We start from the raw sequence: 23002 nt of genomic DNA, 5'->3' as shown, positions 1-23002 counted from the left end.
AGGAGAGGAGGAGAAGGCAAGGAGAGGAGGAGAAGGCAAGGAGAGGAGAAGAAGGCAAGGAGAGGAGAAGAAAGCAAGGAGAGGAGAAGAAAGCAAGGAGAGGAGAAGAAGGCAAGGAGAGGAGGAGAAGGCAAGGAGAGGAGAAAAAGGCAAGGAGAGGAGAAAAAGGCAAGGAGAGGAGAAAAAGGCAAGGAGAGGAGAAAAAGGCAAGGAGAGGAGAAAAAGGCAAGGAGAGGAGTAAGTAAGACAGTGAGATGGAGAAGAACAAAGAAAGGGACCAACCAAAGGAAGGAAGAAATGAGAAGAAGTGAAAAACCAAAATGACCGCAAATATAGGTCGTGGAAACGTTCGTCTCCGGACGAAGGCACTAACTACCCCCTTGAGGGGGAGGGACTCCTTTTAGTCGCCTCTTATGACAGGCAGGAATACCTCGGGCCTATTCTAACCCCCGGACCCACAGGGGGGTCGGTCAAAATGGGTTGTGCCTGTAAGTGCAAGGGGCACACACAATGTTTGTTTATGTGAGACCCATCAAAATGCTAAGCTGATGTTTGCTGCTATAAAGGATTCTGGTCTGGATTACAAAGGTGCAACGAAGCTGCTAGTGTGTGACATCAGTTCCTACCAGTGCATGATACACAGGTGTGAAAAGTGTCCTGGTAAGGCAAATCTTGCAGAACACATGAATAACAAACTGTATGGTGAACTCCTTATGGATGACGATGAACTTGTTTCTTATAAACAGTGGACACACATGGATCGCACAAGTCTTGAAACAAAGCGAAGTACAGTGGAAGATTTTGTTGAAATGTGTTGTCAAAAAACGGACAAACTGACCACACACAGCTTCACAGCAACAGCACAATCGGCTTATCTCCAGTTTTTTAAGGATAATTTGAAACAAGATGAAATTATAGTAATACTAGACTTTTCTGAAAATTATGCATTTATAGTTCAAGATGCCACCCAAAGATATCATTGGGACAACAGTCAAGCAACTCTCCAGCCATTTGCGATTTACTATAGAGGTGAATCAGGTGATGGGTGTGTCATGAACCTGTACGTTTTTAGTTACTGTTTAATTCACGATGCCATTGCAGTTCATGCCCACATTCGCACTATCGTGGCATATGTGAAAAACAAGCTGCCTCACATACATTTTGTGAAATACTTCAGTGATGGGGCAGCTAGTCAGTACAAAAACTGTAAAAATCTCAAATTTACACATGCATTACCACGATTTTCAGACTCACGCAGAATGGAATTTTTTCACAGCAAGTCATGGTAAAAATGTATGTGATTGTATTGGTGCTACCATTAAGTGCACGGCATGACAAGCTAGTCTGCAGCACCCTACAGAAGGTCACATTCTAACACCTCTTCAATTATTTACCTGGGTACAGACTAATATCTCTGGCATACACTCATTCTATTTTTTGAAAGATGAGGTGAAATCAGCGGAAGAGTTGCTAAAAAGCAGACTACAACACATTAAACCTGTTGGAGAGACAAGGAGCCATCATCACTTCTCTCCAGCGGACTCTGACAATGTGCAGATGAGCAGACTGTCCGGTTATAACTATAGGTTCATGCACAACATGTGTCTTCACAGTGTGTCTGACTCAGGATTCAGAAGCAAAAGCAGCAACATACAACCAGGTTGCTATGTTATTGCTGTTTATAATGACAAACGGTACTTAGGATGTGTTGCAGAGTGCTGTGAAGCAGAAGGTGATGTATTTGTGAACTCCATGGCACCAGTAGGACCAGCAAGATCATTTCATTGGCCACGTTTGGCAGACAGGTGTTTGATTCCTTTTGAACATATTCTTATCACAGTTCCAGTTCCTACCACAGTGTTAGGAAGACAGTACAATTTGCCACTCAATGTACAGAGTACAGTAGCTAAAGTGTGGGAGAACTTCTGTTCGAAGTACAATTGACTGGTTTTTAGCAGTTGAGGTGCAATAAACATTAATGATAGGTTGTGTTAAGATGTCTATATGTTGTTGCTTGGTGATTGAACAGTTGTGGGAGAGGATAAGAAGAGGCAGAACAGTTTGTGATATGTTTTTACAAAATTGTGTTGTGGAACAATGGCCACATCACCAAATACATCTGTCAACTTCCATTGTACACAAATGTCTTGCAGTAACACGCTGAAATTTTGAGATATATATCATTATGGTCTACTTATGCAGTGTGTGAAATTTGGCTTGGATACCACTTGTCCCTTTTGTGCCACCACACTTCGAACATCCATGTTTTTCAGGTAATTTTTCAAATTTTTGTATTTTCATGTGCATGTAACTCAGTTTTTGTGACTGATATGGCCATGATGAGTTCTGTGTGTGTTTAGGCCACATTAAGCTTACCACAAAAAATTTTATACCCTTTTTGAGTGAATTATATTTGGCACAGAGGGCACCTACAATATGTACCTTTTAACGTATTACATTTTTTTTAATCACATTTTGGAATTTTTTATTTTCCCTCAGAAATACGTTGTTGGTGTTTTGATTCATGGAGTGTGTTCTCTAAATGGATGTTACTGGGTTGTAAAAATTTCACTGGACTGTGTGGAATAGTTCCAAAGTTATTAAGACCTGAAGTTGGGTCTGAAGATAGATTGCCAGATGCGGGTTGCAATTTCCGGGTCATGCCACCTTCTTTCACAAGTCATAATTCTGGAACTAATTAGCAGGGGAAACTAATACTTTGTACATGAGTGTTCCACACATGATAGAATTAGTGTACTGAATTTCAGTCAAATCTGAGACTATGAGCTGGAGCCCCTGGTTGAACTGACATGGAATGACCCAATACTATGTCATAGGTAGCACAATTCTTATAATATCCCCAGTATCCACGAAGGGCTGGGGTCCACACAGCTAGAAACCAAGTCTCCTGAAGTGCAATGCAGAAGGCAGAGGACATGCTTAAAAGATTTTGTAGGTTAGCCTGGTCAAGCAAAAGAACTGCTATGATTCCAATGCAGAATAATGTTGTTGAAGCACTGTGAGGCCATGAAGGGACTAAGGAGGCAGGTTATGGCCAAGGGCCACCTGCTGTCACTGGTTGAGGAGTTATCACATCAATATACAAAAGATCTGGGTTCCATTGTGTGGTGCCAGCTGGGGCCTTAGGGGCCAGCAGAATCTCTGCCTTGGCCACAGGAGTGGAACAGGTGGGATATAGTGGCATGGGGCCAATGGAATGTACTCCTCCTTGTAGGACACTTTCTTGTCTTTCCTCTCCTTAGATGATTTTGATGATGGTGAGGGCTTCTCTGATTAAGTTTCAGGTAAAGATGATGATCATGAAGCCCTGTGGCCATCAGCCTGTGGCTCCTTCAGCCTGTGGCTGGTGTCCAGTTAAACAACAGCAGAAACCTTGGAAGTAAGGGTCCCAAAGGATCCCTTCTGCCAAGAGAAGCCAGAGGAAGGTGATTCTTCTCCAGCTGGGAGATGAGTACCAATGTCCCTGGTGGGTGCGAAGCTGTCAATCCAAAAGTAGGTGTTGGGGGAATAGGGCATATGCCCAAATGATTTTCTTTGTTCAGAATCACTAATACTATCACCCCTCAAAGCATGTCCTGCTCCTCCTGACTCACCCTGTCTTTAGCTATGTGAACAATATTGGGAAAAACATATTTGTTTCTGATCGTCACATTTCACTCATCACTACAATCAATGAATGGTATATGGTCTTTAAGAAGAATCACATGAACTAATGATGTCAGATTTACAAAGATTGGGACAAAGCCAGATCAAAATTGATGCCAAAATTATGTTTTCTTAAAAATTAACATCATATTTATATACATTTAAATTCTACAATTAACCGATTTTGGGACATAAAAAGGTCCTAAAGGAAGAAAGAACCTAATTTCTGCTACAGATTTGACATACATTATTATACACTGACATACCTGGAATGGATGAGAATTTGGCCTACAGATCAGAACAGCCCGTGCAGCCATTTTAGGAGGAGTCGTTATGATATCCCGGCTATTTGGGTAGGGCCCCACATTTTGCATCCAACCAGTAACTATCACCATCTAAGAGGAAAGAATGAAACACATTGCTTCACACTGATAACCATTTTAACTTAAAAAGTAAAAATAAATTTAAAACACACACACACACACACACACACACACACACACGGGGGGCGAGATGGCGGCGGGGAGAGGGCGGCGGCGGCGGCGGCGGAGGGGAGGGGAGAGGGCGGCGGAGGGGAGGGGAGGGGAGAGGGCGGCGGAGGGGAGGGGAGGGGAGAGGGCGGAGGGGAGGGGAGAGGGCGGCGGAGGGGAGGGGAGGGGAGAGGGCGGCGGAGGGGAGGGGAGAGGGCGGGGGAGGGGAGGGGAGGGGAGGGGAGAGGGCGGCGGCGGCGGAGGGGAGGGGAGGGGAGAGGGCGGCGGCGGCGGCGGAGGGGAGGGGAGGGGAGAGGGCGGCGGCGGCGGCGGCGGAGGGGAGGGGAGGGGAGGGGAGAGGGCGGCGGCGGCGGAGGGGAGGGGAGGGGAGAGGGCGGCGGCGGCGGCGGAGGGGAGGGGAGGGGAGAAGGCGGCGGCGGCGACGGCGGAGGGGAGGGGAGGGGAGAAGGCGGCTGCGGCGACGGCGGCGGAGGGGAGGGGAGGGGAGGGGAGGGGAGAAGGCGGCGGCGGCGGAGGGGAGGGGAGGGGAGGGGAGAAGGCGGCGGCGGCGGAGGGGAGGGGAGGGGAGGGGAGGGGAGGGGAGGGGAGGGGAGAAGGCGGCGGCGGCGGCGGCGGAGGGGAGGGGAGGGGAGGGGAGAAGGCGGCGGCGGCGGCGGAGGGGAGGGGAGGGGAGAAGGCGGCGGCGGCGGCGGCGGAGGGGAGGGGAGGGGAGGGGAGAGGGCGGCGGCGGAGGGGAGGGGAGAGGGCGGCGGCGGCGGAGGGGAGAGGGCGGCGGCGGCGGCGGAGGGGAGGGGAGAGGGCGGCGGCGGCGGCGGAGGGGAGGGGAGAGGGCGGCGGCGGCGGAGGGGAGTGGGCGGCGGCGGCGGCGGAGGGGAGAGGGCGGCGGCGGCGGCGGAGGGGAGAGGGCGGCGGCGGCGGCGGAGGGGAGAGGGCGGCGGCGGCGGCGGAGGGGAGAGGGCGGCGGCGGCGGCGGAGGGGAGAGGGCGGCGGCGGCGGCGGAGGGGAGAGGGCGGCGGCGGCGGCGGAGGGGAGAGGGCGGCGGCGGCGGCGGAGGGGAGAGGGCGGCGGCGGCGGCGGAGGGGAGAGGGCGGCGGCGGCGGCGGAGGGGAGAGGGCGGCGGCGGCGGCGGAGGGGAGAGGGCGGCGGCGGCGGCGGAGGGGAGAGGGCGGCGGCGGCGGCGGCGGAGGGGAGAGGGCGGCGGCGGCGGCGGAGGGGAGAGGGCGGCGGCGGCGGCGGCGGCGGAGGGGAGAGGGCGGCGGCGGAGGGGAGAGGGCGGCGGCGGAGGGGAGAGGGCGGCGGCGGCGGCGGAGGGGAGAGGGCGGCGGCGGCGGCGGAGGGGAGAGGGCGGCGGCGGCGGCGGAGGGGAGAGGGCGGCGGCGGCGGCGGAGGGGAGAGGGCGGCGGCGGCGGCGGAGGGGAGAGGGCGGCGGCGGCGGCGGAGGGGAGAGGGCGGCGGCGGCGGCGGAGGGGAGAGGGCGGCGGCGGCGGCGGAGGGGAGAGGGCGGCGGCGGCGGCGGAGGGGAGAGGGCGGCGGCGGCGGGGAGAGGGCGGCGGCGGCGGCGGGGAGAGGGCGGCGGCGGCGGCGGGGAGAGGGCGGCGGCGGCGGCGGGGAGAGGGCGGCGGCGGGGAGAGGGCGGCGGCGGCGGGGAGAGGGCGGCGGCGGCGGGGAGAGGGCGGCGGGGAGAGGGCGGCGGCGGGGGCGGGGAGAGGGCGGCGGCGGCGGGGGCGGGGAGAGGGCGGCGGCGGCGGCGGCGGGGAGAGGGGGGCGGCGGCGGCGGGGAGAGGGGGGCGGCGGCGGCGGCGGGGAGAGGGGGGCGGCGGCGGCGGCGGGGAGAGGGGGGCGGCGGCGGCGGCGGCGGCGGGGAGAGGGGGGCGGCGGCGGCGGCGGCGGGGAGAGGGGGGCGGCGGCGGTGGCGGGGAGAGGGGGGCGGCGGCGGCGGCGGCGGGGAGAGGGGGGCGGCGGCGGCGGCGGCGGCGGCGGGGAGAGGGGGGCGGCGGCGGCGGCGGCGGGGAGAGGGGGGCGGCGGCGGCGGCGGGGAGAGGGGGGCGGCGGCGGCGGCGGGGAGAGGGGGGCGGCGGCGGCGGCGGGGAGAGGGGGGCGGCGGCGGCGGCGGGGAGAGGGGGGCGGCGGCGGCGGCGGGGAGAGGGGGGGGCGGCGGCGGCGGCGGGGAGAGGGGGGGGCGGCGGCGGCGGCGGGGAGAGGGGGGGGCGGCGGCGGCGGCGGGGAGAGGGGGGCGGCGGCGGCGGCGGGGAGAGGGGGGCGGCGGCGGCGGCGGGGAGAGGGGGGCGGCGGCGGCGGCGGGGAGAGGGGGGCGGCGGCGGCGGCGGGGAGAGGGGGGCGGCGGCGGCGGCGGGGAGAGGGGGGCGGCGGCGGCGGCGGGGAGAGGGGGGCGGCGGCGGCGGCGGCGGGGAGAGGGGGGCGGCGGCGGGGAGAGGGGGGCGGCGGGGAGAGGGGGGCGGCGGGGAGAGGGGGGCGGCGGGGAGAGGGGGGCGGCGGGGAGAGGGGGGCGGCGGGGAGAGGGGGGCGGCGGGGAGAGGGGGGCGGCGGGGAGAGGGGGGCGGCGGGGAGAGGGGGGCGGCGGCGGCGGCTGCGAGGAGAGGGGGGCGGCGGCGGCGGCGGCGGGGAGAGGGCGGGTGGGGATGGGGAGAATCACCAGTGGTGTTCGCCTATTTGTTTGATAGGAGTGGTCATTTTTGTTTACATATCGGAGATAAAAATTACAAGCACTGTCATTTCCATCAACTGCAGTTTTTGGTACCTGATCTGTGAAAGTGGAAGTTGTGAGGGACTGTCCTTTCCCAAAAGGCAAAATGTAGTAATAGAATAAAGAACTTTTAATGATAATAGAATTTATTAATGACCAAAGCTAATTCACAGTAGTAGTTCTTCATAACTAGTTATGTAGTAACAAGCAGTATTTAACTTTAATTATTACTAAAAACCACCTCAGCCATGTAATTACAGTTATTGTGCTATGACTGATTTGGTTCTTAGAATGTCCTCAGGTTGCTTCCAGTTAAGCAAAGACTAAACCTACAGCATTTTAACAATAAAATGAGAAACTCACACTAACAGTCTTATACTGAATTCTCACAGAGTTGTGCGAAAATAATAGTATACATGGGCTGGCTTTCGTATGTAATGTTGAAGACCAAATCCAGAAATGATCAACAAGATTGTGTCAACTGCTTGGCGAGCATCTTTTTACTTTATCCTTTGTTTTATTTCTAAATTTATTTATTTATTTATTTATTTATCACGTTCCATGGGACTAAGCAAGGCAGAGCTGCTTTGTCATGGAATGAGTCAGTACATAGTTAATTCTTTCTAATCATCTAATCAGGATCCTGTAATTAATAATACATGAAAAAAGAGTACAGAAATAAACAACAGATTACAGGAAAGTTCTCAACTACTGGAAGAAACTCCTGTACAGAATAGGAATGTGCCACAAGGAAACCTTTCATCTTAGGTTTCCACATTCAATTCACTCAATTTTATCAGTTCTCCTTGAAGCCTATTGAAAATGAAACCCACTGAACAGAACACACTCTTCCACATGACACTTGTTTTGTTCACTGAACAAATGTTGACGTTTCTTCTGAAAGGCTGATTATTGTCAACAACACATACAGGCTGTTAGGGGTACAGGTGCAGATACTGTGATCATTGGTACCTAATTTGTACCCACTTCAGTGTGTTAGTTTTTTTCCTATGCATATAACTAGAGGTCTGCGCGGATGCGGATATCCGCAGATATATCCGCAGATATCCGCGGTATTTATTACTTGGCGGATAAAATCGCGACCGGCGCGGATATCCGCGGGTCATCTGCCCAGTACATATGTTGCAATGTTAGTTGAAAACTTCAAGTCTGTTGACATTCTTGGAATCTTGCAGGGCCCAGGTAGAGTAGATGTGTGTTGTCCTCAGCCCCTGGCTGTACCCAAGAGACCTGTGCCCAATCTGTTTCCGCGACCGTGTCTTGTGTGGCCTGTGAAGTGCTCTCTGGGTGGCAAACCTGCCTACTGTCTACCAGACAGGTGCCCGTTGCAGTTTTCCGCTGCCTTCAGTTAGTGCTTTGTAGTGACCGAGTGACAACGTGCATCGTAGCAAATATCAGTGAGAGTTCTTTCTTCAAATGAACACCATATCGATGGATACAATTTCGTGTAAGGTGAAAAAAGGTGATTTTACATTAGTGAAGGAAAACAAATTGAAATTGCCAATTTGGAAAAATTCGGATACGTATTTGATGGCAACGAAAAAATAAAAGATATAGTGGCTTGCTTTGCATGTAAAAAAGTATATTCCTATACTGGACACAAAAGTGGAACTTCAAATTTGCTAAAACATTCGTGTGAGGCTGGACAAAGTAGCATAATTACTTATTTAAATTACAAGAGAGACGTGAAAGTTCCTGAAGTTCCGCCAAATTTGAAGACAGCTGCGACGGAAAAACTTATCAATCTTGTCGGCAAAGACATTTTACCATTCGAAGTTGCATGTGGATCTGGGTTTCTTGAGATGGCACGGTTTCTTATTGATGTGGGGGCCAAGTACGGTGCATAGAGTGCTAAGGAACTGCTACCTCATCCAACCACCATATCCGGAAATTTGAAGGAAACGACCGATTTACATCTACATCATTACTCTGCAATTCACATTTAAGTGCTTGGCAGAGGGTTCATCGAACCACAATCATACTGTCTCTCTACCATTCCACTCCTGAACAGTGCGCGGGAAAAACGAACACCTAAACCTTTCTGTTCGAGTTCTGATTTCTCTTATTTTATTTTGATGATCGTTCCTACCTATGTAGGTTGGGCTCAACAAAATATTTTCGCATTCGGAAGAGGAAGTTGGTGACTGAAATTTCGTAAATAGATCTCGCCGCGACGAAAAACATCTTTGCTTTAATGACTTCCATCCCAACTCGCGTATCATATCTGCTACACTCTCCCCCCTATTATGTGATAATACAAAACGAGCTGCCCTTTTTTGCACCCTTTTGATGTCCTCCGTCAATCCCACCTGGTAAGGATCCCACACCGCACAGCAATATTCTAACAGAGGACGAACGAGTGTAGTGTAAGCTGTCTCTTTAGTGGATTTGTTGTATCTTCTAAGAGTCCTGCCAATGAAACGCAACCTTTGGCTCGCCTTCCCCACAACATTATCTATGTGGTCTTTCCAACTGATGTTGTTCGTAATTTTAACACCCAGGTACTTAGTTGAATTGACAGCCTCGAGAATTGTACTATTTATCGATTAATCGAATACCAACGGATTACTTTTGGAACTCATGTGGATCACCTCACACTTTTCGTTATTTAGCGTCAACTGCCACCTGCCACACCATACAGCAATCTTTTCTAAATCGCTTTGCAACTGATACTGGTCTTCGGATGACCTTACTAGATGGTAAATTACACCATCATCTGCGAACAACCTAAGAGAACTGCTCAGATTGTCACCCAGGTCATTTATATAGATCAGGAACAGCAGAGGTCCCAGGACGCTTCCCTGGGGAACACCTGATATCACTTCAATTTTACTCGATGATTTGCCATCTTACTACGAACTGCGACCTTCCTGACAGGAAATCACGAATCCAGTCGCACAACTGTGACGATACCCCATAGGCCCGCAGCTTGATTAGAAGTCGCTTGTGAGCAATGGTGCCAAAAGCTTTCCGGAAATCTAGAAATACGGAATCAACTTGAGATCCCCTGTCAATAGTGGCCATTACTTCGTGCGAATAAAGAGCTAGCTGCGTTGCACAAGAACGATGTTTTCTGAAACCATGCTGATTACGTATTAATAGATCGTTCCCTCCGAGGTGATTCATAATGTTTCAATACAAAATATGCTCCAAAACCCTACTGCAAACCAACGTCAATGATATAGGTCTGTAGTTCGATGGATTATTTCTACTACCCTTCTTAAACACTGGTGCGACCTGCGCAATTTTCCAATCTGTAGGTACAGATCTATCGGTGAGCGAGCGGTTGTATATGATTGCTAAGTAAGGAGCTATTGTATCAGCGTAATCTGAAAGGAACCTAATCGGTATACAATCTGGACCTGAAGACTTGCCCGTATCAAGCGATTTGAGTTGCGTCGCAACCCCTAAGGTATCTACTTCTAAGAAACTCACGCTAGCAGCTGTTCGTGTTTCAAATTCTGGAATATTCCATTTGTCTTCCCTGGTGAAGGAATTTCGGAAAACTGCGTTCAATAACTCCACTTTAGCGGCACAGTCGTCGGTAATAGTACCATCGGCACTGCGCAGTGAAGGTATTGACTGCGTCTTGCCGCTTGTGTACTTTACATACGACCAGAATTTCTTCACATTTCCTAGCAAATTTCGAGACAATGTTTCGTTGTGGAACTTATTAAAGGCATCTCGCATTGAAGTCCGTGCCAAATTTCGCACGTCTGTAAATTTTAGCCAATCTTCGGGATTTCGCGTTCTTCTAAACTTCGCATGCTTTTTCCGTTGCCTCTGCAACAGCGTTCGGACCTGTTTTGTGTACCATGGGGGATAAGTGCCATCTCTTACCAGTTTATGAGGTATGAATCTCTCAATTGCTGTTGCTATTATATCTTTGAATTTGAGCCATTTGCATAGTCAGTTCGGAAGGAATGGAGACTCTCTCTTAGGAAGGCTTCTAGTGACACTTTATCAGTTGTGATGCTCTCTATTAGCCCTGGATTGTTTGTGGCTAAGAGGTCAAGTGTGTTTTCACAACCATTTACAATTCGCGTGGGTTCGTGGACTAAACGCTCGAAATAATTTTCAGGGAAAGCATTTAGGACAATCTCGGAAGATGTTTTCTGCCTACCACTGGTTTTGAACAAGTATTTTTGCCAACAAATCGAGGAAAGAAGTCCCCGCCAACTATAACAGTATGAGTGGGGTATTTATTTGTTACGAGACTCAAATTTTCTCTGAACTGTTCAGCAACTACATCATCGGAGTCTGGGGGCTGGTAAAAGGAGCCAATTATTAACTTAGTTCGGCTGTTAAGTATAACCTCCACCCATCCAAATTCGCACAGAGTATCTACTTCGACTTCACTACAAGATAAACTACTACTGACAGACACAAACACTCCACCGCCAATTCTGCCTAATCTCTCTCTTCTGAACACCGTCTGAGACTTCGTAAAAATTTCTGCAGAACTTATTTCAGGCTTTTGCGTGAAACGGTCTCCGCAGAAGTGAAGAATATATTGAGAGATATAGGTCGAGCACTAACTGTCGATTTATGGACTAATTCGTACCGTAAAATAAACTATATGGGAGTGACTGCACATTATGTTAATTATGAAGAAATGAAACTTGAGGATTGAGTGTTGTGCACCAGAAATTTTGAGAGAGAGATTAAAAAACAGGAGAAAACATTACACTTGAATTAATTAAGATACCACGGTCGTTCGATTTATTCAGTGCTGTGAATAACATCGTGTTCGTTACGGATAGAGGTCCAAATATTGTGGCAGCACTTCAGCAATACAAGAGGCTCTTGGGCCCAGCACACATCCTTAATACTGTGCTGGAGCACATGACTCGAGGAGACGCAAATGATGAGAAGAGTGACGTGCAGCGACTAATAAATTCCTGTCGAGCTATCACAACTTTCTTTAAAAGATCTGGTCTTCAGAATCGCCTTCAGAAGTCATTGAAAGGAGATATAGACACATGATGGAACAGTAAATTGGATATGTTCGAGTCTATTAATTCACAATGGTTTGAAGTTCTGTCAATTTTGTCAGAGAAAAATCAAGATAATTTGATTGATTCTATAGACAAGAGGATCTTGGAAGATATAATAACCTTTCTGACACCATTTAAAATAGTTTCTTGTGATCTCTAAGCCTCCAAAACCCCTACGCTTTATTTGTGTGTGTTGTAGAAGTTAAATTTTATCTTCTTCCTTGAAAAAAAATGATGGCGATAGCCCATTTCTGATAGATTTAAAGAGTACAGCCAAATCTATTTTAATCAGCAAATGGGGCATAACAGTAACCCATAAACTTGCAACGTTTTTGAATCCAAAATATAAAAACCTAAAATTTCTTAGCAGTGCCGAAAAAGAAGTTGTAAAGGAAGCGAAAAATTATGTTGCGAGAAATTGTCCACAGTTAAAAGATAACGAGGAAACAACATCTGGAATGCCTACAAAAAAAAAAAAAAAAAAAAAAAAAAAAAAAAAAAAAAAAAAGTCTGACGTACTTTTTAATGAATTTGAAGATTCCTCAGAAGATGAATCAACGAGAGATCTTGACTTTGCGTCAGATGAAATTCTCAGATATACGAATGATAAAGTCCAATTTTCGGAAGGCATCGACCTGACAGCTTGGTGGCATGAACGTGAAAACGTCTATCCGCGTCTTTCCAAACTCGCATACTTCGTGCACTGCATTCCAGCGCCCAACGCACCATCTGAGAGAAGCTTTTCTACTGCGGAACAAATAATGCAGGACCAACGCACGTCTTTGAAGCCACAGACGATTGATGACATCATGTTCCTGCACAGTAATCTTCCAAAGTAAAAAGGTACTTGTATAGCTTCTCTTACATCACTGTATTTTTTGGGCTTATCTGAATTAGTTACAATTTTTTTTCATTTGATTCTTTCTTTTACAGAATTTGAATCAGAAGCAAGCAAAGACGAAAATATTTAATCTGAAACCTGTGAGTTTTTATTGAAATATTTATAGTAGAATTTCCTCGACATATTGATAGTGTTTTTACTATTCCCAACAAGAACATTTAAGTAGCATTAGGTAAAAGAAGGAAATATTTAACAAGCAATTTGGTTTGTTGTAATTTTCATATTAAAGAGCTCAATTTTAAGTTTTTACTCTTTGCAACCAGAACATTCAACAGCTAACTCATATTTAAGCAGGTAATGATGATTTCATAAATGCCTACCTAAATTTTAGCGTGCACTACAGTAACATTTGCAGCCGCCGAGCATTATCGCTCTTTGTGAACAGTGAAACAGCCCGGCCGGAGCGGTGGCACGGCAGGCCTTGTAATAAATTACAAGTGGGACTTCAAACTACAGCTCACGACCACCAACAAGCTGTGACTGCAATAGCCCGTGAAAGATTATTCTGATCACATTGAGAACTTACAAAATATTCAAATCATCCGAGATAATAATGTGTCTTTTAATTTACCAGCCAATTAGTAAAGATAAGGGATGAAGTTCGTAACAAAATTGAACATTTTAACTGTAACTTGGTATTGCTTAACAGGGAACAGTGCCAAATATTTGAAGTTATGGGACAGTGGTTTTTATATAGACATCTTGAAATCGTTTGCAGTTCCATTAAACACTGAAAAAAAATTATTTTTTAACATTGAAAGTATTAACTGCGAAATCTACTGCAAATTTTGTCTTAGTAATTTAGACCAATGTTGAGGATGTTTTAAAGTGTGATAAACTTTGTTTAGTTGAGAATGAAACAGACATTTCATTTATTGCTAGGTCTTAATTCGATAAATCAGCCAAAAGGTGAGGTTCGAGATTTAAATCCTATTTTTAGCTAAAGCTAAATGGAATCCTAACTGATTTTCTTGTCACTCTTTGGAAGACGAGTTATTTCTTCCAGACAACGTCAATTATTGCAGGCAGTTTAACTTTTTCACAGGTGCGCCAGCATTTTGCAGTGTAGGCTTAATACTGTAAATATTTTCACCTGGAAATGACGAGGACTGAAAGCGTAAGCTATAATATAGTCATCAGCTGACATGAATGGCTTCAAAATTTGACACATCCAAGCAGTGAGTACAAAAAAACTGTCGGTAATGATGCAATGTGCTAGTAACAGTTTAAAACCATTGTCATCTTCAGCTGCCTTGGCACAAGAGCAGCGAAATATAATTGTTTCTATACACGTATTTTCATCATTTAATACTATTACATTTAATTTTATTTTTTTAAATAGCGTTTCCAATCTCACGAGATCTGAGCCGCTACTGTGTGTGCTCCACAGCGCCAATGCTTTCCTGTTTGGAATGGTCTGCTTTACAGTAGGTATAGAGCATTTCCTGTGATTTAAGAAGTCAAAAGTAGTTAAGTTGTCGCAGAAATGGCACCCTAACAATAACTATGTCATTACATATCATAATTCTAAGGACTACTGTCTATTACTATTAATTACTCATTCAAAACTTAAATATATGCGAATGCGGATAAGGAACTTGCGGATGCGGATTAATCGCTGCAGATGCGGTTGCGGATTAGGACATGCGGATGCGGTGTGGATTGCACTTTTCTTATCCGCGCAGACCTCTACATATAACAGTCTTCCTGTGAACAAGTCACATAATTTGCTACCTGATGTTTTCTGCACAGTTGGACCAGCACTACTATGTGGACTCCACCTATCAGTACAGAGTAACTGTTTTGCATCCATGCATCCAAACTTCAACACCTGACCTGCTGGTCAGGGGAAAATAAGCATCAGCAGCTTGGTCCAGCCATATGTACTTGGAGGTACTAACCAACCTAAAAACGTGCTACTCCTAACAGGTATAATTCTCAGTCTGCAAACGAAGTAAATACTGAAGTAATGTTAACACGGTACACTGTCTTCAGCCAACAATAAAAATATCTGCACTTACACCCCTAATACCATGTATGTACAGGGATGGTACAGTCAGAATTTCAACCCACCTGAACAATGGCCTACACGAAGCTCGGGTACTGATACCACAGATCAGCCTGCCCCCCTTTTTTGTGCTGACAATATTCTTGGTGAGTACAGAGTTTCCACAAAATATAGCACCGTAGAAGATAACAGAGGGAAAGTAAGCAAAGTAAATAACATCCAGAACTGTCTCCTTCAACAGAACTGTCTTTTTTTTCTCTGGCTCAACAATTTTAATTAATACCCATTTTTCATCTATTTACATTTTTATTTGTCTGGTTATTTTAAAACAAACTTTTTGCTTTCTGGTATACAGTCTCTTGTGGAGGAACACTTGTGAAAAAAATAATCAAGTCGTTTGCAATGCATTACAAAAGGGAAGTTAACAATTAAATGGAGATTAAGAAGACATAAGTGCTAAATCCATGAATGTGGTGAGAACATGTTGATTTTTAGCCCAGTCAATGAAGACCAAGAAACGTCGATTATGGGAAAATAATTGTGTTGTCACAAATTTTTGCACAGTGCTCTGGGGGAATGTCTTCAACAACATACTAAAAATCCTGAAAGGTGGGGTGTCAGTGCTGGGATGAATTATTCACTTTTTAATGTTTTTTCGAATAACTCAAACCACAGCTTCTGGTGAAAATATCTTCCATTACAAAATTAAATTGCAGTAAATTTCCTACAAAAACATGTCATATTAATTTTTTTCTCTCTGATTAGTTTCCACGTTGTAGGATCACAGTTGTTAAAACTACTGTTTTAACGGTGTAAAATTAATATTTATCTTTAAATGAAGTAGGTTAAAAAATTTTAATATTCATACCATGTCCAAAGTGCAGTAGAGTCACATTAAGGGATAAATTGTGTTTCAGGGATGTAACAAGGCAGAGGGAATAGAAGGGTGAGGGAAGGTAGGTCGTCCGTGTTCATGCAGGTCCTTCCTTCATATGTCTGCAAATTGAAGATCGAGCAGGTGATTCCCTCTCTACATACACCACTACGTAAAAAGCAGCAAATACAGTACTGTCTCATAAATTAAATCCTACACCACAAGCATTTCTTGCTTTTCATTTTGCAGACAGACTATATCTCCCCAGCATTTCCTGTCCAGTTCTCTTTTGTGAGTAGATAAAATATAAGGAGCGATCAAAAAGTTTCCGTTTGAAGGCATTGCGAGATTGTATATGCAGCGTAGTGCAACTCCAATGGGTGTATATAAGCACCAACATAAAGGCAATGGATTAGTGAGGCATTCATGTATTTCTGACACGCGTGTGGTAAATGCAGAAATGTTAACTGTGGAAACCTTATTACCAAATGAATCCAAAAAGGACCAACACACTGTTATACATCTCTTGGTTGCCAAAGGACAAATGCCAGTAGACATCCATCGGAGAATGAAGAATGTGTACAGGACAGCATTTGTGTCTAAAACCATCATTGTGGAATGTTGCACCATGTTCATAACAACATATGTCTCCATATCACAAATATCGTGACAGAGTGACGCCAATTCAATTAGGACGCACCTGAGCAATCACCTGCCTTACAGTCCTGATCTCTCCCATTCGATTAACATGCCTTCAGTCCCTTAAAAAGGGCTTTGAAGAGTCGATGATCCCTGCCGGATGAGAATACAAAGCAGGTAGTTATGGACTACTTCATGCCGCCAGACATTGTGTTTTACCATACATGTATCTTCAGCATGGTGCATTGGTAGGATGATTGCCTCTATGCTCACGGTGATTTTGCTTTATCGGCATACACATTCTGCAATGTACAGCCTTCTAACTGAAACTTTTTGATCCCCGCTTATAACTTCAGTGTGCTTGTATTTACATAGTGGATTTTTTCAGTTTATTAAGTAAGTACTTACTTGCACTTAAATGAGCTATTATATAAATAAGCTCAATAGCTGGAGCTGTCAGCTGTCTACCTAACTGAAGAGCTTGTCCCTAGTGCAATATAATGCCAATATGTATTTGATAATGGTGATTTCATTGTCTCCACTATTACTATCTGAAATACTTCTCACAGCATAGGATATCAAATGAATCATCCCAGCCTCGACTATCTCCATACCTGAGGGGTCCCAGAGGCTTCAATTGCATCCAACTACAACACAGGGAGGCCATCCAAGTGTTACTGCTTAAGAACTTTCAACGTGAGACAAGTAATGCAGCAAATTACTATTAACACATTTGCCTACCACGCAGTAGGTCCAAGTTCGATTCCCGGCCGTGTTGGAGATTTTCTTCACCCGTGGACTGGGTGTTGTGATGTGGCATCCAATGATTCCACATGACCATTTAATTTTTTACTGTCTTAGACTTGAACACAATCAGTCCCACTCCATCAGACATATTCACACCTGTCTTCGGAGCTGTACGGTGGACATCTAGTAAGTGGCTCCACTCAGCACAGTCCATCCACTCTACAGCTACCTGCAGTTCTTGAATGGAAAAGGTTTATGTAGCCTATGTTTAATGCAATTAATGGCAAGAGAAGTGCAGTAGCTTTCTAGTCATTCATTAATTCACAACGAAGTGACTACAACAGAATTAAATGGCTTCACAATAAGGTATCAATGAAAGACATGAGCAATGTGCCACACATTTAACAACCCTGTCCCATTCTCACCAACATTACATAGGTCTCTGACAACAACACATTTACAAATTAAACAGCTTTCAGCCATTGTTTACAGGAAAATATTTTACAATAGAGAATCTGCCAATGCTTCGCAGTTGCTAAATATGTATGGGAGCTGTATATACATTCTAATCTCCTCTCCCCTCTTTTTTCCATATCCTCCACCTCCCCCTCTCTTTCTGCATCTCATCCTCCCCCTCTCCTCCTCCATCTCACATCTTGAGCCTTGTTTATTGTTATTGCAAACAAAACCTCAATTGAGAAATGAAGTCACTTAAAACGAATGGGCACATCAGTTGGGATCAATAATATAAGGAATACTGGAATCCCCTACAGCTGCTGGATCTATGAGGGTAATAGCTTTAATGACAGTATTTCTCATACATTTTTTATCTGTGAATGGGTAGGATTGCAAAGTTTTGGATGATTCAGATTCCACAGTAGTAGTCTACACTACAGTCACGAGACAGTGATATGCACATACACAGATGAAGGTAGTATTGCATACACAAGGTAAAAAAGGGCAGTGTATTGGTGGAGCTGTCATTTGTACTCAGGTGAGTCATGAAAATGTGTGACAATTATGGATGCATGACGGGAATTAAAACTTTGAATGCAGAATGGTAGTTGGAACTAGATGCATGGGACATTCTATTTCGGAAATCGTTAGGGAATTCAATATTCTGAAATCTACAGTGTCAAGAGTGTGCCAAGAATATCAAATTTCAGCTATTACCCCTCACTACAGACAACCCAGGGGCCAACGACCTTCACGTAATGACGGAGTAGCGACATTTGCTTAGAGATGTCAGTGCTAACAGATGAGCAACACTGCGTGAAATAGCCGCAGAAATCAATGTGAGACATACAGCGAATGTATGCATTAGGACAGTGTGACAAAATTTGGTGTTAATGGGCTATGGGAGCAGAAAACCAATGCGAGTGTCTTTGCTAATAGCACAATATCACCTGCAACACCTCTCCTGGGCTCGTGACCGTATCGGTTGAACCCTAGACAACTGGAAAACTGTGGCCTGGTCGGATTAGTCCAGATTTCAGTTGGTATGAGCCAATGGTAGGGTTTGTATGTGGCACAGACCCGACAAAACCATGGGCCCATGTTGTCAACAATGCACTTGTCCAGCTGGAGGCAGCTCCATAATGATGTAGGCTGTGTTTATAGGATCACTGACTGGAAATGGTTATGCTTGGCTTACATGAAGATCATTTGTACCCGTTCATGGACTTCGTGTTCCCAAACAATGGAATTTTTATGACTGACAATTTGCCATGTCATTGGGCCACAACGATTGGTTTTAAGGACTTTCTGGACAACGTGAGCAAAGGATTTGTCTACCCAGTGAACATTTATGATACATAATCAAGAGGTCAACATGGACATAGTCATACTCTCTGAAACAAAGAAGAAAGGCCAAGGAGAAGAAGAACTGGATAATTATGTACATATCTGGAGTGGGGTATCAAAAGCAGTAAGAGCCAAAGCAGGAGTCTCCATTATGATAAAGAAATCATGGAAAGAAAGAATCACAAATTGGACATTCATCAATCAACGTATTTTAACTGTTGAAATGACATTATTTGCTAGGGAAGTTGTGATTATTGGCGTATATGCACCCACGAACGACACAAAAGATAAAGAGAAAGATACATTCTGGGTCACCCTCAGGGAGACTATTGAAAAAATCCCAAGAAGAAAGGAACTGATTATCATGGGAGATCTGAATGGAAGGGTAGGAATTGGAGAATCTTGTAGAATAGTAGGAAAACATGGAGAGGACGAATATAATGACAATGGGGAACAATTGATTGCAATTTGTGAACAATTTGATCTAAAAATTACCAAAAAATTTTGAAACATAAGGACATTCATAAATATACTTGGCAACAGAACACCAAAGAACTTCGTTCTATAATAGATTATATTATCATTAGGCAAACAAGTAGTTTCAAAGCAGTAGACGTCAGCTCTTATAGAGGAGCCCAGTGTCGATCAGACCACTATCTAGTTAAAATGAAGTCTTTCTGGCCATGGAAGAATGCAAGGAATGATACAAGTAACATAAATAAAATGAACCAGACTGAGAAAGATGAAAATTTACCTTTTAATAAAACCTTGAATGATAAATCAGAAGAAACAAGATCAATATACAAGGAAAAGAAGAATGAAGTGATGAAAAAAATAAGGATGGCAAAAAATGAAGCATGGGAAATAACATGTGCCAAGGTGAATAGCAAATTAGGATTTGGGAGAGCAAAAGAAGCATGGTCAGTATTGAAAGGGCTTCGACAGGATACAAAAAGCAAAACTAATCTCCAACTGATAACACAAAAGGAATGGAAAGAGTATTTCCAAAAATTATTAAATGAGGACAGAGAAGAATATCTAGAAGAAGGAACAGGGGAAGAAAAAGGACATGAAGATGATGAGATCCAGATTTTAGAAAGTGAAGTACTTCAGGCGTTGAGAACACGAAAGAATGGTAAATCACCGGGACCTGGCAATATCAATCTGGAGTGTCTGAAATATGGTGGTGACAAAATTGTGAAACTGATAACACAGCTCTTCAACAAAATGATACATGGAGATTCAATACCCAACGAGATGAAGCTAGGTTACATTAATACAATATTTAAGAATGGGGATCACAAAATTTGTTCAAACTATCGAGGAATTTGTGTTACAAACACATTAATGAGAATTTTTGTGAAAGTAATTAAAAACAAACCGGAAAAAAATTTTAGAACCCAAGAAGAACAATGTGGATTCATGGCTGGGAGATCATGTGTAGACCATATTTTCACATTACGACAGATTTTGGAGAATCATAGGGAAAAATCAAAAAATATAGGATTAATTTTCATAGATCTAGAAAAGGCGTATGATACTGTTCCAAGATAATTTCTTTGGAGAGCACTACATATGGCAAACATAAACCCTTCCTTCATTATAATAATACAACAGATGTATAAAGATAACATCTGCCAAGTGAAAGTTGGTAATAAACTTTCACAGAAATTTAGAACAAGCAAAGGCCTTTTACAGGGCTGTCCCATGTCACCATCATTATTTAAAATCTATATAGATATTAGCCCTCCCCATGAACCATGGACCTTGCCGTTGGTGGGGAGGCTTGGGTGCCTCAACGATACAGATAGCCGTACCGTAGGTGCAACCACAACGGAGGGGTATCTGTTGAGAGGCCAGACAAACATGTGGTTCCTGAAGAGGGGCAGCAGCCTTTTCAGTAGTTGCAGGGGCAACAGTCTGGATGATTGATTGATCTGGCCCTGTAACACTAACCAAAATGGCCTTGCTGTTCTGGTACTGCGAACGGCTGAAAGCAAGGGGAAACTAGAGCCGTAATTTTTCCCGAGGGCATGCAGCTTTACTGTATGATTAAATGAAGCCAACCTCGGGGAAGATCAGTTTGGATTCCGTAGAAATACTGGAACACATGAGGCAATACTGACCTTCGACTTATCTTAGAAGAAAGATTAAGGAAAGGCAAACCCACATTTCTAGCATTTGCAGACTTAGAGAAAGCTTTTGACAATGTTGACTGGAATACTCTCTTTCAAATTCTAAAGGTGGCAGGGGTAAAATACAGGGAGCGAAAGGCTATTTACAATTTGTACAGAAACCAGATGGCAGTGATAAGAGTCGAGGGACATGAAAGGGAAGCAGTGGTTGGGAAGGGAGTAAGACACGGCTGTAGCCTATCCCCGATGTTATTCAATCTGTATATTGAGCAAGCAGTAAAGGAAACAAAAATCCATGGAGAAGAAATAAAAACTTTGAGGTTCGCTGATGACATTGTAATTCTGTCAGAGACAGCAAAGGACTTGGAAGAGCAGTTGAATGGAATGGACAGTGTCTTGAAAGAAGGGTATAAGATGAACATCAACAAAAGCAAAATGAGGATAATGGAATGTAGTCGAATTAAGTCAGGTGATGCTGAGGGAATTAGATTAGGAAATGAGACACGTGAAGTAGTCAAGGAGTTTTGCTACTTGGGGAGCAAAATAACTGATGATGGTCGAAGTAGAGAGGATATAAAATTTAGACTGGCAATGGCAAGGAAAGCATTTCTGAAGAAGAGAAATTTGTTAACATCGAGTATAGATTTAAGTGTCAGGAAGTTATTTCCGAAAGTATTTGTATGGAGTGTAGCCATGTATGGAAGTGAAACATGGACGATAAATAGTTTGGACAAGGAGAGAATAGAAGTTTTCGAAATGTGGTGCTACAGAAGAATGCTGAAGATTAGATGGGTAGATCACATAACTAATGAGGATGTATTGAATAGGATTGGTGAGAAGAGAAGTTTGTGGCACAACTTGACCAGAAGAAGGGATCGGTTGGTAGGACATGTTCTGAGGCATCAAGGGATCACCAATTTAGTATTGGAGGGCAGCGTGGAGGGTAAAAATCATAGGGGGAGACCAAGAGATGAATACACTAAGCAGATTCAGAAGGATGTAGGTTGCAGTAGGTACTGGGAGATGAAGAAGCTTGCACAGGATAGAGTAGCATGGAGAGCTGCATCAAACCAGTCTCAGGACTGAAGACCACAACAACATAGATATTAGCCTTAGAACATGGTCTCGTAAATGTAATAGTATGGGATTAGAAATAAGAGATGGAGTTTACCTACATCATTTATTATTTGCTGATGATCAAGTAGTCTTAGCACAAGATGGGGATGATGCTAACTATATGTGCAATCAACTAGCAGTGACATACAAAACTTGGGGTTTGAAGATTAATTACCAAAAAACAGAATACTTGACGCTTGATTCAGATGAGCTATACATCGAAGGAAGGAAAATCAAAAAGATAAACACTTTCTGTTATTTGGGATCCATTTTAGAAATTGAGGGAAAATCAGAGTCAGAAATCAATAAAAGAATTAGTAGCAGACGGAGGGTCATTGGGATGCTTAACTCAGTCTTATGGAGCAGGAATGTAATGAGCAGAACTAAAAAATTAATATACAAATCCATATCAGAGAGTGTGGTTCTGTATGGAACGGAGACCTGGACAATTAACATGAAGCACATTAATAAATTACAAGCTCTAGAGATGGACTTTTGGAGAAATCGGCAAAAATCTCCAGGAAAGAAAAGATAAAGAATGCCAAAATAATAAGGAGAATGGAAATAAAAGGAAGAATATATGACATAATGGATAGGAAGAAATTACAGTGGTACGGGCATGTACGACGAATGGAGAAAACCAGAATACCAAAATTGATACTGGAGTGGGAACCGGAGGGGAGAAGAAGAAGAGGACGACCTATACCACCTGGCTCCAAAAGTACAGCACACAATGAGGAGAATGGGCGCAGAGGAAGAAGACACACAAGATCGAAACCACCTGGAGGAATATTTTGAGAATATAGTTAAAGAACGTTTATTGTTTTTATTGTAATTTCCAAGTAAATTATTATGTTGGAGATAAGCCTCTGTAATGAGGAAAAGCTCAAAATAATAATA

General features: G+C 45.1%; 1 protein-coding gene across 4 annotated transcripts in view; it reads right to left on the bottom strand.

Moving 5' to 3' along the window:
* Positions 1-23002, bottom strand: part of LOC124721874 (sarcolemmal membrane-associated protein-like) — a 351987-nt gene that overhangs the window by 274849 nt on the left and 54136 nt on the right. For all 4 annotated transcript variants that reach the window (XR_007006401.1, XM_047247014.1, XM_047247016.1 and 1 more), the window contains one exon: positions 3933-4061. Coding sequence is in view for 3 of the 4 variants with exons in the window: in XM_047247014.1 (XP_047102970.1) it covers positions 3933-4061 (129 nt within the window). In the remaining variant the exon portion in view is untranslated. The remainder of the gene's footprint in view (positions 1-3932; positions 4062-23002) is intronic.

The sequence above is a fragment of the Schistocerca piceifrons genome, chromosome X (genome assembly GCF_021461385.2).
Source record: "Schistocerca piceifrons isolate TAMUIC-IGC-003096 chromosome X, iqSchPice1.1, whole genome shotgun sequence".
Classification (NCBI taxonomy): Eukaryota; Metazoa; Arthropoda; class Insecta; order Orthoptera; family Acrididae; genus Schistocerca; species Schistocerca piceifrons.
Note: the sequence above shows the minus strand (reverse complement) of the source record. Positions and strands in the feature narration are given on the sequence as shown.